This window comes from Nelumbo nucifera, chromosome 3, assembly GCF_055504915.1.
Source record: "Nelumbo nucifera cultivar China Antique chromosome 3, China Antique-T2T, whole genome shotgun sequence".
Taxonomy (NCBI): domain Eukaryota; kingdom Viridiplantae; phylum Streptophyta; class Magnoliopsida; order Proteales; family Nelumbonaceae; genus Nelumbo; species Nelumbo nucifera.
In genome coordinates, this window is record NC_142651.1 from 89,118,685 (window position 1) to 89,136,130 (window position 17,446).

Consider the following 17,446-nt stretch of genomic DNA (forward strand, 5'->3'; position numbering starts at 1 on the left):
CTTCCAACTTTAGGTGACCATGTTTCTGGAACAACAAACCAGCTCCGGGAAACTTTTTGAGGTATCTCATGATCCTCTCTACAGCTTCAAAGTGAGTTGTCCTAGGGTTGTGCATGAATTGACTGAGGACACCCACTGCATAGGCAATATCAGGCCTGGTCATAGACAAATACAAAAGTCTCCCCACGAGTCTCTGGAACTTCTTCACATCTTTCAAAAACTCTTCCTGACTGTCTCCCAGATGATGATTAGCTTCAATTGGTGAATCAATTGGTTTTACCCCCAACTTGCCTATATCTTCTAGTAGATCTAGTACATATTTCCATTGGGAAATAAAGATGCCCTTGTGAGAGCGAGCAACTTCAATTCCAAGGAAGTAACGTAAGGGGCCTAGATCTTTCACCTCAAATTGAGTGGCTAAGAATTTTTTTAGTTTCTGTATTTCAGCCTCCCAATCTCCTGTGATCACTATGTCATCCACATACACAATAAGGGCTGCAATTTTACCTTCACCTCTTTTCACAAACAGAGTATGATCTGACTAGCATTGTTTGAGCCCCATCTGTTGAACTACTAAATGGAATTTACTAAACCAAGCCCGAGGTGATTGTTTCAACCCATATAAAGATTTTTTTAACTTACACACCTTTTGTTCACTGCCTTTGGCACAGAACCCAGGGGGTTGGGTCATGTACACTTCCTCTTCCAAGTCACCATTCAAGAAAGCATTTTTGATGTCTAATTGGTGAAGTTCCCAGTCAAGATTTGCTGTCAATGAAAGAAGGATCCTGATTTCATCTTGGCTACTGGAGCAAAAGTCTCTGCGTAGTCCATTCTATATACTTGTGTGAAGCCTCTTGCTACCAGTCTAGCCTTGTACCTTTCAACAGTTCCATCAGCCTTGTGTTTCATTGTGAAAACCCACTTGCAACCCACTGGTTCCTTCCTTTCAGGAAGGTCTACCAACTCCAAGTGTCATTTTTGTGTAAAGCATCAATTTCTTCCTGCATTGCATCTGTCCATTCAGGTTTAGACAAAGCTTCTGCCACATTCTTAGGAACGGGGACACTATCCACAGAAGAGAGGAAGGCACGGTGTGATGGTGAAACATGATCATAGGACACAAAATTAGAGATATGATGATTAGTGGTACAAGGCCTAACACCCTTTTCTCTTAGCAATAGGAATATTAAGATCATTGATGACAGGTGAATCAACATTTAGGGGAACAGACATATCAGCAGGAGCAAGTGTACCTGGCTGATGAGACGGATCTGCCTCGGGTGAATCCGATGATGTTGGTTGCATAGTGTCAGGTTCCACGGCTCTTGAACTCTACTGGCTTTTATGGCGACGATGAAAAACCCAGAATGGAGGAGGATTGGGTAAAGGAGGTAATTGAGTTTGAGTCGCTTGTTTCTCCTCAACCCTACTCTCCCCTTGAGGAGAAACTGAGAAAAAAGGTTGATTCTCAAAGAAGGATACATCAATAGAGACATAGTACTTGCGAGAGGTGGGACCATAGCAGCGATACCCCTTTTGAGATAAAGGGTATCCAAGAAAAACACAAGGAATTGCCCGAGGATCAAGCTTACCGCGAATAGGGGACAGGTTATGGACAAAGCAATGACACCCAAAAACACGCATCGGAATGGTGGACAATGGGGTTGTAGGGAACAAAAGCTGATGTGGGGCCTTATACTCTAGTAGCCGAGAGGGCATGCGATTGATGATATATGTAGCACACAAGACTGCATCCATCCAAAACCGTTTTGGCACATTCATATGAATTAATAAGCCACGAGCTACTTCGAGAAGGTGGCGGTTCTTCCATTCAGCCACACCATTTTGTTGGGGTGTCCTGGCACAAGAGCTTCGCTGAAGTGACCCACTCGAAGCAAAAAACTCCGTGAGATCACTATGGAAATATTCCTTCGCATTGTTCGATTGGAAGATATGGATTTCCGTTTGGAACCGAGTGAACACCATGAGTTGGAAATCTTTCACAATTTTTGGCACTTCATCCCGAGATCGCATAGGGTATACCCAAGTGTATCTTGAATAATCATCAGTCAAGGTAATGAAGTACTTATAGCTAGTCTCAGTAGGTAGAGTAACAGGGCCCCAAACATCAGAATAAACAATATGAAATGGAAATTCAGATATTTTATTTCACAAAGGTAAAGAACTTCTACAATGCTTACTCAATTGACAAGTCTGACACTGTAACTGACTCACTGACAAGGACTCAAACAACTTTGGAAACATAACTTTTAATGACTCAAAAGAAAGATGACCTAGACGACTATGCCATAAATAGGCTTGATTCTCACTTGATGAACTCATGGACTCTGTAGCCATAAGACCAGCATTATTCTCTAACATGTAGAGACCATCCACCATGGTTCCTCTACCAGTCGTCTTCCCTGAGGCCAAATCCTGAAACACACATGAGGATGGAAAAAAGTGACTGAGCAGTTCAAGGAGTGAGTTAGACTACTACTGGACAGCAAATTAATAGGTAATTCCGGAACATACAGTACATTAGGAAAGGTAAGCCCAAGTGGGAGAGGTATGGTACCTTGGCCAGCTATGGTAGAAAAAGAACCATCAGCCAGTCTTACCTTATCTCTCCCAGAGAGAAGGTTATATGTCTGAAACAAATTTGACTTACCGGTCATGTGGTTTGAGGCTTCGGAGTCAATAATCCAAGGAGAATCAGTGGTATGAGATGACACATGGAAGGCTGTGGCAGCATTACCTGATGTAGACGCAAACGAGGTAGAAGGAGTAGGACCAGAATCCATCTGTCGGAGAGTCCTACCATACAATTCCAAATGTTCATGAAAGGAGTTGATAATATCTTCCTTAGGGTCAAAACTGGGATGCCTCTCTTGAGTTACCAAAGGACTAGTCTCTGTCGACGCCATATTAGCTGAGTTATACCTTTTTTGATTCTTCTGGCCTGGTTTCTTGCTCTGATCAGGTGTTGACTTCTTACCCAAATCCTGTGCCCATTTAGGTTTTCCATGGAGTTCCCAACATGTATCTCTCGTGTGTCGTGTCTTCTGGCAGTGAGTGCACCAAAGTTTGCTCTTATTATCTATTTTTTTCTGAGAGTCACCCTTTTTAAAACCACCTCCGACATGTGTATCTGAATTTCCCCGGACAGCTAGGGCAACTGACTCCCCTTCTACACCATTCATCACACTTCTTCTACTCTCTTCTGACTGCTCCAAGGCATACACCTCCTGAACTAATGGCAAGTCTTTACTGCCCAAGATCTGCACCCTGATGGACTCATATGAAGGATTCAGCCCTAGGAGGAAGGCAAAAACTCGTTGCTGAGATACAAGTGACTTATATGCCTTTACATCTTCATCACACTTCCAATTCACATTCTGATAGTGATCAAGTTCTTTCCGTATTGATGTCAAATCAGAATAGTACATCGAGAGACTCCTCTCCCCCTGCTTGCAAGTAGAGGATTCAGTTTGCAGTTAGTATATCTTGGCATAGTGTCTCTGCTCTGAATAGGTGGACTTCGCCTGTTCCCATATCTCACAAGCAGTTTCAGCCCACATAAACGTTTTCCTTACTTGTGGCAGCATGGAAACCAAGAGCCAAGACATTACCATACTGTTCTCTTGGTTCCACCTATCATATTCAGCACTTCCATACTTCTGTTCCTTCACTCTCCCGTTGATGTATCCTATTTTCCCCCTAGCAGTGATGTAGAGTTTTATTCCCCTAGACCACTCAAGGTAGTTCAGACCATTAAAGGGAATAACAGCCATGGGAAAACTCATATCCATTCCCCCACTCACTCCATTGTGGCTCCCTGAAATCTCTGAAGTAACAGAATTCTCAGACGATATGGTCAAAACAGATAATCAGTCCCAAACACCGGACTTAGGACCCCTCCTTGCTTCACAAAACAATGCTCCACTCAGTCCACACCCACACACTTGGGTTTAAAAACAGGCTGAGCACAAACAGTACCAAAAAATCAGGACAAAAACAGAAGCAATATTCGGCAGATTTCAGACTTGTACGGTTTTAACAGTCCCAACCTACCAACCTTCAGAATGTCTAAAGCCATTAATCAGCAGGAGGGATCCTTATCACTTATAACCAAGTCAAATTATTGAGATGACAGGTCATCCTTGACCTACAATCGTCTTAACACATGAACAGGATCACACGATCCAAAAAACAGAGGTATACAGATCCGACAGTGTTCAGCAGCCCAGAACCATTTGGTTTTCACTTGGTACACAACCAAGGAGGGTAAAGAAGAAAAAAAAACGGAAGAACTGTACCAGTTGTAAAGAGTAGGGTTGTTTTTCCTCAGTCCAGATTCAGATTTCTATTCCGCCCAGGTTCAGCAAGTCTGTTCGATCTGTTCTCTCAGTAAAGGTTGTTCGATCTGCTATCTTTAGTCAGTATTCCTGCTCTGATACCATCTTGACAGTATTGCCGGCCAGAAATAAGAGAAAGAGAAGGGAAGAGAAGAAGAAGAGAGAAGGGCAAAGAGAAGAGAGGGTATTTGCAATGTAACAGTGCTAGCGGCGCCAGCCTTTATTATAATATATATAGGGTGGCAGAAATAACAAGGGAAAAGACCCTTGTGCCCCTGAGTACAATAACAGACATAATAGAAAAGAAAAAACGAAATAAAAAACCACTTTAACTAGTCAAACAGACCCTAGCACCAAAACTAAATTATTTTAACAAAGAAATTTAAGAAAGAAAGAAAAGATGCACAACACAAGGGCTGAGCCCTTATCAATTCAAGTTTAAAGTCCTAAACGGTTCAAGGTTACGTCATTGACTTGTATGTTGATGGAATGCAGACAAATAAGAAAATAGTTAAAGAAACTGGTATAAGAATAATAATATTAATACTATAAATCCGCAATATGAATAATTTAGTCTAATACTGTTTCTTGATAATAAATAAAAAGAAATTATTATTAATAAAAAAGGAGAGTATAATTGAAAGGTGATGAGAGGTCACCGATAAAGAAAGAAAGTACCTCAAAAGAGATGTACAAGAAGAGGAAAAATATAAAAAGTAGAAATACAAAAGATCTAGACCAATTGCTAATAAAAAAGATCTTGGTCAACTCAAGAAGATTCTAGAAACCATATCAATATCTTCCTTTGTAACCCCATCAAAGTTCAGAAGAATGAGAACCCAGTCCATGATCCTTCTGCTGTGGATAAGAACGATTTGATCTCTTGAACAGGACTTGTTTTCAAAAGTTCTCTTATTTCTTTCTTTCCAAACATCCTAGTCGACAACAATAGGGATGTAACTCAAGCAATCTTTGCCTCGATATTCCCTCTCATAGCTGGTCACCGAGCAAAAATTTCTAATATGGATCTAGGTTCCACCCAACTAGCTTTAAAGAGACAAAAGAAGAAACCCCATACAAATCTATTGCAAGGCAGCCAATAAGCAGGTAAAGGACATTCTCCTCTACATTCTCACATAAATAGAAGCAACTAGCCAAGTGAAAACCTCTACTCTGAATATGGTTTAAGGTCACACAAATAGCATCTACTAGATCAAGAGTTTAAAGATTGTAGAATCCTTATCACTTAAAGAAATGATTGATACATAGGTTCAACCACAATACACTAGAACCATTATTATAGTTTATTGTGCATTGGATGGATGGAGTAATAAGTTTTATGCTTGTTCTTTACATCACCTGATTCCTATTTGTCAATACAATTTTTCTTTAGAAAGGAAGCTATTATAATTCTTTTATTTTATATTATTCCGATTAGAGAATTATCAGAATAAAAACTAGAGAACTGTAATTAATTGCCACCATGCACATAACTGTGGTAACTATGCGCTAATATGGTTTTGATTGGTTTCATATGTTGGTAAGAGAAAAGGAATAAATTTAATACTTATAATGTTTGTATTTTGTACAGGTCTCTTGAATACAATAATTTCTCAGGGGCACTCCCTTCGCAATTAGGGAATTTAATCAATCTTCAACACTTGTAAGTTCTAATTATGTGTGTGCATGTGTATGTGTTTTTATGTCTATATGAATATAAAAAAGTTGATATTTCAATTGAGTATGTCCAATTTTACTCTTTTCATTTGAGGATACCAACCAACTTGATGTCTCAGAGCCTATGGATCCACACTAAAAGTCTAATAATGATTTCAGGATAGTTATATTCTTAAGCCTAATAGGAACCATGAAATCCTAATAAGCTATGCTGTCAATCATTAGAGTGGAGGGAAGTTAGTTCAAAATTACTTAGGTGGCCTTAGCTTAGTTATTAAAATGACCAAAATGCTTATTGAAAAGAGTTATTTTAAAATACTTGGTCTACTTCATTCACAAACATATAAAATTTTAAGGTCTAGAAACATGATTTGTGGTAGGGTGGTACCAATATTACTAAAATAATAGGCTATATATATACGTTGCAAAATAATAGAAGATTTACAACCTAAAGCATGCAATGCTTTTGGGGTGTAATATTTGCAGTACAGACTATAGTACTCACCACCTAAAAGCATGTTCTTATATTATAAAATTGCTTATTTATAACATTAAACAGTTTTATTCATATATAAATTATAGAATAGTGGGCCGGATGCTAGCAGCCCTTAGATCTTCTTGCCTTTGTTTTATTTTATTTTAATGTGTCTTCTCTCATGGACCTGTTAACTCCTTTCAACTTTGTTCATTTTTTGCTTTAATAGATCTTTTTCCACTTTGTTCTTCTTTTGCTTTGATCATTCTCATCTTCTTTATCATACTTTTCTTTGATTAAATTCAACTATTTTGATGGTTTTTATTTTCTTCTGGGTATCAAAGTATACCAAACTTCTCTCTCTCTTTTTTAATCCCATACACTCTTCGATTGGAAGTGTGTATGGAGAGTTAAGTGAAAGAATGGTAGGATCCATCTAATGGACGCCAAGAAGGTTGCGGAATGGGTGGGCGAATTTCAAAAATTTTCCTACCTTCTTCCAACTGAGAATCACATTCCCTAAATTTAGAATACAATATTCAAGGATCTTTCTTGAACCATAATTGAACCAGATCTGAACCAAAAGCAAAAGGGAGGAATATACCTGATCCGGAGAAGCAGTATCTCCCAAAGTTGGTGTTCACGCCCAAAGAAGAAACCAAGATCCGCTCCTGCTGAAGATGACACAGCTGTGGGTGGAACGGAACCAGCAGAGTGCGTCCTACACACTGGATCCTTCGCAAGAATCCTTTGGAAACTCTGAACACCGAATCTTCTTCAGTCTTTTCTGCAAGACTGATGTCAAGATGATGAAATACACATGTTGATTCCGTGTCCTCTACAAAGATGAAGACAGAAGAATTGCTTCTCTTCTCTCTGGAGTATGAATGAGATCTGATCTCTATTCGCAGGATGATTTCTTGCACCACTAAACCCTTGGTTCGAAATCTAATATGATTTCTCTTTTTGTGTTTCTCCTCTTTTCTTATTGATTAGGAAACCTCCTAATTAGGAGTTATCCCAATCCAAATCAGTATTTGGATAGGGGATTATCTTAATCCTATCTATAGATTAAGTTAGCTTACTCCTGATCTTATTAGGAGGTTACCAGATTCAAATCTGATTTGAATTTGGTCTCCCAGAGTGGATAAAGTTAAAGGCCCAATCCTTTTACTAACATTAATCTCAGATTCGCCCCATAGATGAGTGATCATATCAGCCCAGCTCGAAATGGGCTTTTGGCCCATTAAGTGTTCAATGTTTAACTAGTTTCCAATCTGCTGCTCAGTTGGGCTTCTTTGTATGGCGTGGGACCCAAGCATTGATCTACACACCAGCCACATGAGTTCGGCCCAGCCTTTATTACAAAGCCCAGCCGAATTCACTGAAAAACTCAGTAAACCCCTAAGCCCCTCACATGGACTCTATGGGCCCAACACTTACATTAAGTGGTCCCTGGGCCAAGCCATCTTATAAAAAACCCAGGGACTGTGGGCAGGTGCAAAATTAGCCCATCAGGTACTATCCTAAATGGTCTTACACTTAACCTCTTAGCCCATAATGATTAAGCACTGCCCGACAAGAGAGGACCTCTCCCTCGGCTGCAAGGAACAGTGCCGCACTCTCTACTCACATGGATCCCGGGAATTAAAACCATTTGCAAACATTTCGAAACCGTACATATACATATATATATATATATATATTAATTTTGCAAAACAAAATTCCAACGATTGAAATCAACTGCCGGCAGTTTGATTTCCATCAGAGAGAGCCTTTCCCGATCATTACCCTTGTCCGACAAAGGGGCTGATCCTGTCACTATGATCACCCACTCAGATGAATTCTTAGACTGTCCCAACATACCCAGGTTTTGATCCCCGCTAAGGATCTCATTGATTGGCATATCAAAGGCTGCCCGATCTGACACCTAGTGAAGTGTCATAATCGAGTTTAGGGGTCAAGTGTAACTTTCCAGTTTTGCCCATCTATCTCCAAGGTCCAGGGCAATACTGGAAATCTGATCCGGTTCAAGGATTCAAGTAATCCCATACTGCATGTGCCTTGGGTCTTACCCTAGTGGCCGAGATAGGCCATCCCAACACTTGATGGCACACCAGTGACAGCCTTGGCAGGATAAATCTCCCCAGACTTATCAATGGTTGTGAACATTTAAAACTAACACGAGTCTCTATAAGTGTCCAGTTTTAGGGTCTTACTCAGAATTATACCAAACAACATGAATCAAACATGCACTTTAATTTATTTCCACTAAATAACAAAAGTACATCAAATCGGATTGAAGCTAAGGGCATACAAAACTGTCTAACAGCTCTCACTTGCACTTAGGTCCAATCTGGTACAAGCCGGAGTCCTATACTTTCCACGTGTTTCTCAAACACCTTCTGTGTCAATGGCTTAGTCAATGGGTCTACCACATTATCCGCTGATGCTACCTTCTGAATTAGGATGTCCCTTCTACCAACGATCTCCCGCAGTACATGGTACTTCCTCTCGATGTGCTTTGACTTCGAGTGGGCCCAAGGCTCTTTTGCCTGGGCGATGGCTCCATTGTTGTCACACAACAACGGGATGGGTGATGTGCTGGACGGAATCACTCCCAATTCGTGTATGAATTTCTTCATCAACACGGCTTCCTTGGTAGCTTCACTTGCGGCAATGTACTCAGCCTTGGTTGTGGAGTCTGTAGTGGACCCCTGTTTGCTGCTTTTTCAGCAAACAACACATGATCCTATCGTGAAAACATACCCAGATGTAGACTTTCTATCATCTGGATCCGACTGGAAATCGACATCGGTATACCCTAGAACTTGTAGTGAACTACCGTCGAATACCGGACAAAACTCTTTTGTCCTTCGAAGGTATTTAAGTATGTTCTTCACAGCAGTCCAATGCTCCTGCCCTGGATTGGCCTGCAATCTGCTTACCACACTCACCACCTGAGCTATGCCCGGGCGAGTGCACAGCATGGCATACATGATGCTCCCTACGGCTGAGGCATAGGGAACGTCTCTCATGCCCTGAATCTCCTAAGAAGTCTTGGGAGACATCTTCTTGGAGAGAGTGACTCCATGCCTGAAAGGAACGTTTCCTTTCTTGGAGTTCTCCATGCTGTATCTTTTGACAAATTTGTCAATGTAAGCGGCCTGGGATAATCCAATTATCCGCTTCGATCTATCTCTATAGAGACGAAGACCCAATATATATGAAGCTTCTCCAAGATTCCTACATCATTCCCAATGAGTAGGATATCGTCCACGTACAACACCAAAAAGGTGATCTTATCCCCACTGGACTTCCTGTAAACACAGGGCTCATCCGGATTCTGCTCAAAGTCAAACGTTTTGACTGTAGAATCAAAACGGATGTTCCAACTCCTAGAAGCCTGCTTAAGTCCATATATGGATCTATTAAGTTTACATACCATGTGTTCCTGACCAGCAGCGATGAAGCCTTGCAGCTGCTGCATGTAGATATCTTCACTAAGATCTCCATTCAGGAACGCGGTTTTGACATCCATTTGCCAAATCTCGTAATCATGGTATGCTGCTACATCTAGCAGGATCCTAATTGATTTGAGCATGGCCACGGGCGAAAAGGTTTCCTCATAATCGATGCCTTCTTTCTGAGTATACCCTTTCGCCACCAAACAAGCTTTGTAGGTCTCAATCCTGCCATCGGGGCCCTTCTTCCTCTTGTAGATCCATTTGCAACCAATTGCTTTTACCCCGGAGGGCGGATCTACTAGAGTCCAGACTCCATTGGTCTCCATCGAGTCCATCTCAGCTCTCATGGCCTCCACCCACTTCTGGGAATCTATGTCTAACATAGCTTCCGCATAAGTTACGGGATCTTCCTTACTAGTCAAGGTTTCCACCAGGTAACTATCCTGGTCATAACCATATCGGACTGGTGGTCTAGATACCCGGGTGGACCTTCTAGGTTGGTCACTACTTGGAACTTGTGGGACATCTCCCACTACTCCTGAGCTCTCCTCATCAAGAACTATTTCCTGACAATGGGTGTCCGGGATGTATTCGAATTCTAAGAATTGGGCGTTTCGACTGCAGAACACTTTCTGCTCACTTGGGTCATAGAATAGATAACCCACCGAATCTTTTGGGTAGCCTATAAATAGGCAACGACTGGTTTTGGATTCCAACTTGTCCACACTTGTTCTTTTAACGTGTGCAGGACAACCCCAAATCTTCAAGTGTCTTACACTTGGCTCCCTTCCGGTCCATAGTTCTAATGGAGTTTTCGGAACTGATTTGGTTGGAACCCGGTTCAGCACGTAGATAGCAGTCTCTAATGCATATCCCCAAAAGGATGTGGGTAATTTTGAGCGTACGAGAAGTGATTGGACCATGTCTAGCAAGGTCCTATTCCTCCTCTCTGAAACACCATTGAGTTGAGGTGTAGCAGGAGGAGCTAATTGTGACACTATCCCGTTGACCTTTAAGTAGTCCCTGAATTCGTCAGAGAGATACTCGCCACCTCGATCTGATCGAAGGGCCTTAATTTCTCTCCCTAACTGTTTCTCGACTTCTTGTCTGAACTCTTTGAACTTTTCAAAGGATTCAGACTTGTGTCTCATTAGGTACACGTAACCATATCGTGAAAAATCATCTGAAAAGGTGATGAAATACACATGTTGATTCTGTGTCCTAACACTCAGGGGACCACATACATCAGTATGTATTATGTCAAGTGTGCCTACAGATCTTTCAGGCTTACCGTCAAATGGCCGCTTAGTCATCTTACCTTGAAGGCAAGGCTCACAAGTGGGAAGATTTTCTACGGTTAGAAAATCCAAAGGACCGTCCTTTACCAGCCTTATGATTCGGTCAATACCGATATGGCCAAGTTGGTAATGCTAGAGGCACGTGGGATTTACTGTATCACGATTCCTTTTCTTGGAATTTTGGACCGACATAGTTTCGGTTAAGTTAGTTTCTAGAGAAGGATGTAGAACATAGAGACCGTTCTCCAGTTCCCCGCATGCGATGAATTTGTTATTCCGTTTAACAGTAATCATACTACTAAAATAAATAGTATATCCATCAGCACACAGTTTAGAAACAGAAATTAAATTTCTTCTCAAGTTCTGTACATAAAGACAATCTTTAAGTACAAGGACTCCTTCTCTAAAAACTAATTCTACGGTTCCTATTGCCGCAGCTGCAACACTTGCAGTCGTTCCCAAAAATAGCATCACTTCGCCTTTACTCAATCTTCTGCTTACTTTGAACCTCTACAGTGAGTTACACGCATGAGTCAAAGTCCCGGAGTCAACACACTAGGACACAGAAGTGACTAACATATTAGCAGTCAAGAAGAAAGAAGAAAGAAAGAAGAAAGAAAGAAGAAAGAAAGAAGAAAGAAAGAGAGAGAGAAAAGGAGGAGAAAAGTCTGGTTCGAATTAGGGAAAGTCAAACCCTACCGTTCGGCTAGACATGTTTTTATATTATTAATATAATGGGAAAAGACACAAGTGCCCTTATTTAAGTAAGAGCCACTCGTACTAACATAATAATACAAATCAGCAACCTCAACAAGTATAAAGATAGAAATACCCCTACGCTAACAAATACCATACTTAGATCTTGCTACCTCTATCCCCAAGAAATATTTCAGCCAAGGTCCTTTGTCTGAAAATGTTCCTGTAGAAAAGTCTTCAACTTGTCAATGCCCATTTTATCATTCCTAGTAATAACAATATCATCTACATACACCACCAATAGTATGTTTCCTCCCGGAGAGTCATGACTAAATACAGAATGATCAATTTGGCATTGTTTCATACCAAACTTCTTTACCACCTCACTGAACCTAACAAACCATGCTCGAGGAGACTGTTTAAGCCCATATATAGCCTTCTTTAGTCTGCATACCTTACCATCCTCTCCCTGAGCAACAAACCCTAGTGGTTGCTCCATATAGACCTCCTCGAGCAAATCACCATGCAAAAAGGCATTCTTGTTATCAAGTTGATAGAGGGGTCAATCATACATAGCTGCAAGAGAGATCACAACACGAACCGACCCTATCTTAGCAACTGGAAGGTCTCTATGTAGTCAATACCATAGGTTTGGGAGTACCCTTTTGCAACCAATTGCGCTTTCAGGCGCTCAACACTACCATCAATCAAATACTTAACGGTATAAACCTACTTACAACGAATAGCCTGCTTCCCAGGAGGAAGAGCGGTGAGGTTCCAAGTATGATTATGACGTAGAGCTAAGAGTTCTTCTTCCATTGCACGGCACCACCTTGGAGAGGCAAGGGCTTCCTAGACATCCTTAGGGACAACAACTAAGGATAACAAAGAGACAAACTGGCGATGGGAGGTGGAAAGGTGAGTAAGTGAAACATGATTGGAAATAGGATGAAGGGTGCAAGTGCGTTTACCTTTCCGCAAGGCAATGGGAAGATCAAGATTAGATACTGGGTTCGGGTCTGGAGTTGGATCTGTTGACGCTGATGGAGCCAGAGGAGTAGCAACCAGTACACGTGGGTGATGTGTATACACTTGACGGATAGGTGGGCGTTCAACAGGTGGTGGCACTAGAGGCAAGGACTTGGTCACGATTGGAACAAGGGGAAGAGTATCGGCAACTGGAAGTGGAAGAGGAGGAGGTGATGAGGAGGAAGAAGCATCACCGGACCCCAAGAAGAACGGAGTAGACTTAAAGAAGGTGACATCAGCACACACAAAGGACCATCGAGAACTATGATGGTAACACTTATACCCTTTCTGGGTCTGAGAATAGCCAAGGAAGATGCACTTAAGTGAACCTGCATCTAACTTGTCCTTCCCGGGGCCCAGATTATGGACAAAGCATACGCACCCAAATACTCGAGGAGAAAGAGGAAACGGAGACAAGGTGGGAAACAAGATAGTAAATGGGGAATGACCATCAAGGATAGACGTGGGCATCCGTTTAATCAAGAAGCAAGAGGTAAGCACCGCATCACTCCAAAAGGGTTTGGGAACATTCATGTGATGCATGAGGGATCGTGTTGTTTCCAAGAGATGACGATTCTTTCTCTCAGCCACCCCATTTTGTTGTGGGGTGTAGGTACATGAGGTCTAATGTATAATGCCATGTTGGTTCAAGTATTCTTGAAATGATGAAGATAAATATTCACGGCCATTATCAGAATGAAAAATTTTAATGTGAACACCAAATTGATTATGAATATCAACATAAAATTTCTGGAAGATGGTAAACAATTCACTTATTTCTTTCATTAAATAGAGCCACGTCATCCTTGAAAGATCATCAACAAAAATGACAAAATATCTATATCCATTGTATGACGTCACATTATAAGGACCCCAAACATTTGAGTGAATCAAAGAAAAAGGACTTGACACATGGTTATCAACCCTAGAACTATAGGGAAAACGATGGTGTTTCCCAAACTGACATGACTTACAATCTAAAATAGAAAGTTGACGCAATGAAGGAACCAAAGATTTCAAAACTTTCAGTGAAGGATGACCAAATCGACAGTGCCACTGGAGAGGAGAGAGAGATGACTGGAGAGCTGTTGATGTTCTTCCACCACCATCAAGATAATACAATCCACTAGCTTCATGCCCTCCACCAATCTTCATCCCCATCTTGAAATCCTTAAAAACACACATAGAAGGATAAAAGGTAATGGAACAATTAAGTGACTTGGTCAGCTTAGTAACAGACATACGATTAAATGAAAATTTAGGGACATACAAAACTGAGGATAGGGATACAGGGTCCAGGTCAACATTACCAACACCACAAATGGAGGATGTGGAACTAGACCTGTACATGGGTTGGGCCGGGCTGGACTCGGGCCAGGCTTTTGCTCTTTATTAAGATAAACTTTTCAGGCCCGAGCCCGAGCCTGGCCCTCAAAAAAGCCTGAAGTCCGGGCTCGAGCCCGGAGTCTGAGCGCCGGTGCCGTCTGAGAGAATGGTGCCTGTTGAGTTCGTCGATTCCTGGGAGTTTGAGAGTGAGAACATAAACCCAGAAAGTGAGAAAATAGAAGATGACAACAGTGCCGGCTAGAGAGAGAGAGAGAAAGAGAGCTCACCGGTCGAGAGAGAGAGAGAGAGACGATCTAGATCTGGTGGTGCCAGCCGCCGGTGGGGCGGTGCTTGAGTTCGTAGAATGAAAACGGTGCGCCTAGGTTCTAGTGGCGCTGGCTGGAGAGAGAACTGAGAAGATAGAAGACCTAGTTCTAAGAAGAGAGAGAACTGAGAATGAGAAGAAAGAAGATGAAAATGGTGCTAGCTAGAGAGAGGGAGAGGGAGAGAGAGAGAGAGAAAGAGAGAGAGAGAGAGAGAGAGAGAGATCACCACCAAAGAGAGTGATGACTAGTTTTGGTGGAATCGGCCGTCGGTGACTGAGTTCGCACTTTGCAGGTGCAGTTGGGTTCACCGGTTCTGAGAGTTGAGAGGGAGAATTGGGAGCCGTTTCTGAGAGTGAGAGTGAGAAAGAAGAATGAAAAGAAAAATTTTAAGTATTTAGGGTTAGGGTTAGGTAGTTTAGGAAAAGTCGGGCCGGGCCGGGCTTTTTTAACAAGTCCCGAGCTCGGCCCGTAAAATAGTCAGGCTCGGGCTTTTAGGCCCGAGGTCAAGCCCGCGGGCTAAAACACATGCTCAAGCCCGTCCGGGGGCCGGGCCGGGCCGGCCCGTCGAGCCACCCTGCCCATGAACAGGTCTATGTGGAACCATTAGCAAGGGTAACAGATTGTGATGTTGAGCAATGAGAGAGGGAAGAAAACACACTTGGAGTTCCAGTCATGTGATCAGAGTCTCTAGAGTTAATGATCCGGGGATTGGGTGTGGATGCCAAACAAGCCATACCTGAGTGTGCGAAAGTAGCCATGTTCTACTGAGACGTGGATTAGACAAACCTCTCATACTCATCATGGGGAACACTCACCATCTCCTTTACGGGACCATCCGTGGATGTAGGAGGCATCTGATCAGCTGAACGATTCTCCCGTCTAAAACTAGAACTGGTGTCACCAGTCATGGTATGATTGGCCCAGGTTGAGGGTGGACCATGCAAGTCATAGCCATACTTAATGGTATGTCCGTCCATACCACAATGAGTACACCTCCTCGGACCCGAGCCATGTTCTCTAGCATGGGCTCCCTTGAATCTCTACCTCTAGTACGACCACCACCACAGTTATAAGTAGGTCCACCACCACTAGTTCGGCTATATACCGGACCACTATTACCACCACGGCCAGACTGAGCTCCTTGAGCTCCACCTCTAACACCATGACCTCTCGACACTGCAAAGGCTGATTTATCTGAGACATTAGAGTTCTCAGTAGATCCAATAGAAGTCCTCCGAAGTCAAGCAAATACCTATTCTAAAGAAGGGAGAGCTGACCCTCCTAGTATCTGAGCTTGTAGTGGTTCATACTCAGATTTCAGCCCCACCAAAAATCGAGTCACATCAAGCTATTCTCTCTATTGTTGCTGAATTTTGACATCAGAAGTGAGGGGGTGATAAACATTCAAGTCATTACGGATGCTTCTCATACTAGCATAGTACTCCTCAAGACTCTAATTGCCCTGTTGCAGAAAGTATTCCTGATACAACTGATATACTTTGGTTGTATTGTCTTGACCAAAATACAATTTCTTAGCATGGTCCAACACATCTTTGGTAGTGTCAAGAAACATAAAATTTACACTAATCCTGGGTTCCATACTATTCCATAACCACTTGATAATCTGTGCATCCTCTTGTTCCCAGTCTTCATACTCATGAGAATCAGTGGAGGGTTCTCCTCTCTTATATGTTTCACCTTCTTCTTTACCTTCAGAAAAACTTCTATAGATTTAGCCCAAGGTACATAACTCTCTCCATTTAGTTTAATGGAGGTCATTTGAACATTCAAGTAGTCAGTAGGTATCATCACATTAGATTTGCTATCACTGTTATCTCCCATTTTGTTATCACTGAATTCTGCACACTTGCTGAATTCTGTTATCACTGAATTCTGTACACTTGCTGAATTTTGTTATCACTGAATTCTGCACACTGCACACAACTTGATCACACTGGTTTCAGCACTTGTTATGGCTGAAAGTTGCACTCTTTACACCACAAACCCTACCCTATGGCTGCCTGAAATCTCACCACTATATGAGCCCCACTTCTCCTTTGAATCACAAAAAAAACAGCATAAACCCTAGCACACTACAGTCTGAAATCCCGTCATATGATCTGAAACATACTTCCTATTTGATTTATAACAGAAAACATGCTTAGAAATCACTTACCTCATCACCTGAAGGACAACCACACGAGAAGAAAATCAGTCCACACAAGACACCCATTGCACCACACGAATCAGCCCTCTTCTCTTCATCAATTCGGGGAGGGCTTCTTAGAAACCACAACAACCGACCACACAAGACACAACTAGAGGCATAGAAACCTCCAAGGTAAGAGGGCAGTCACTTCTTTTCAGCCCTTTCCCTTATCTCCAATCGATGACAGGGAAATCAAGGAAAAACCCTAGATTGAGTGCATAGAGAACAGAAATCTAGGCAGATCTGAGTTTTTTAGTTGTGCTTTGATACCATGTTATAATTTGGCTTGCCTTCGAGTTCTATTTGTCTGATATCAGTCAAGAAGAAAGAGGAAGAAAGAAGGAAGAAAGAGAGAGAGAGAAAGGAGGAGAAAAGGAAAGAAGAAAAATCTGGTTCGAATTAGGGAAAAAATTACCCTACCATTCGGCCAGACATGTTTTTATATTATTATTATAATGGAAAAGACACATGTGCCCTTATTTAAGTAAGGGACACTAGTTCTGACATAATTTTACAGATCAGCAACCTCAACATAAGTATAAAGACAAAAATACCCCTACACTAACAGTCACCTTTAGTGAG

General features: G+C 41.9%; 1 protein-coding gene across 7 annotated transcripts in view; it reads left to right on the plus strand.

Annotated features, from left to right (window-relative positions):
- The window catches only part of LOC104587679 (putative LRR receptor-like serine/threonine-protein kinase At1g56140), a 138,654-nt gene that overhangs the window by 39,481 nt on the left and 81,727 nt on the right, over nucleotides 1-17,446 (plus strand). For all 7 annotated transcript variants that reach the window (XR_016084426.1, XR_016084427.1, XM_010245378.3 and 4 more), the window contains one exon: nucleotides 5,953-6,024. Coding sequence is in view for 5 of the 7 variants with exons in the window: in XM_010245378.3 (XP_010243680.1) it covers nucleotides 5,953-6,024 (72 nt within the window). In the remaining 2 variants the exon portion in view is untranslated. The remainder of the gene's footprint in view (nucleotides 1-5,952; nucleotides 6,025-17,446) is intronic.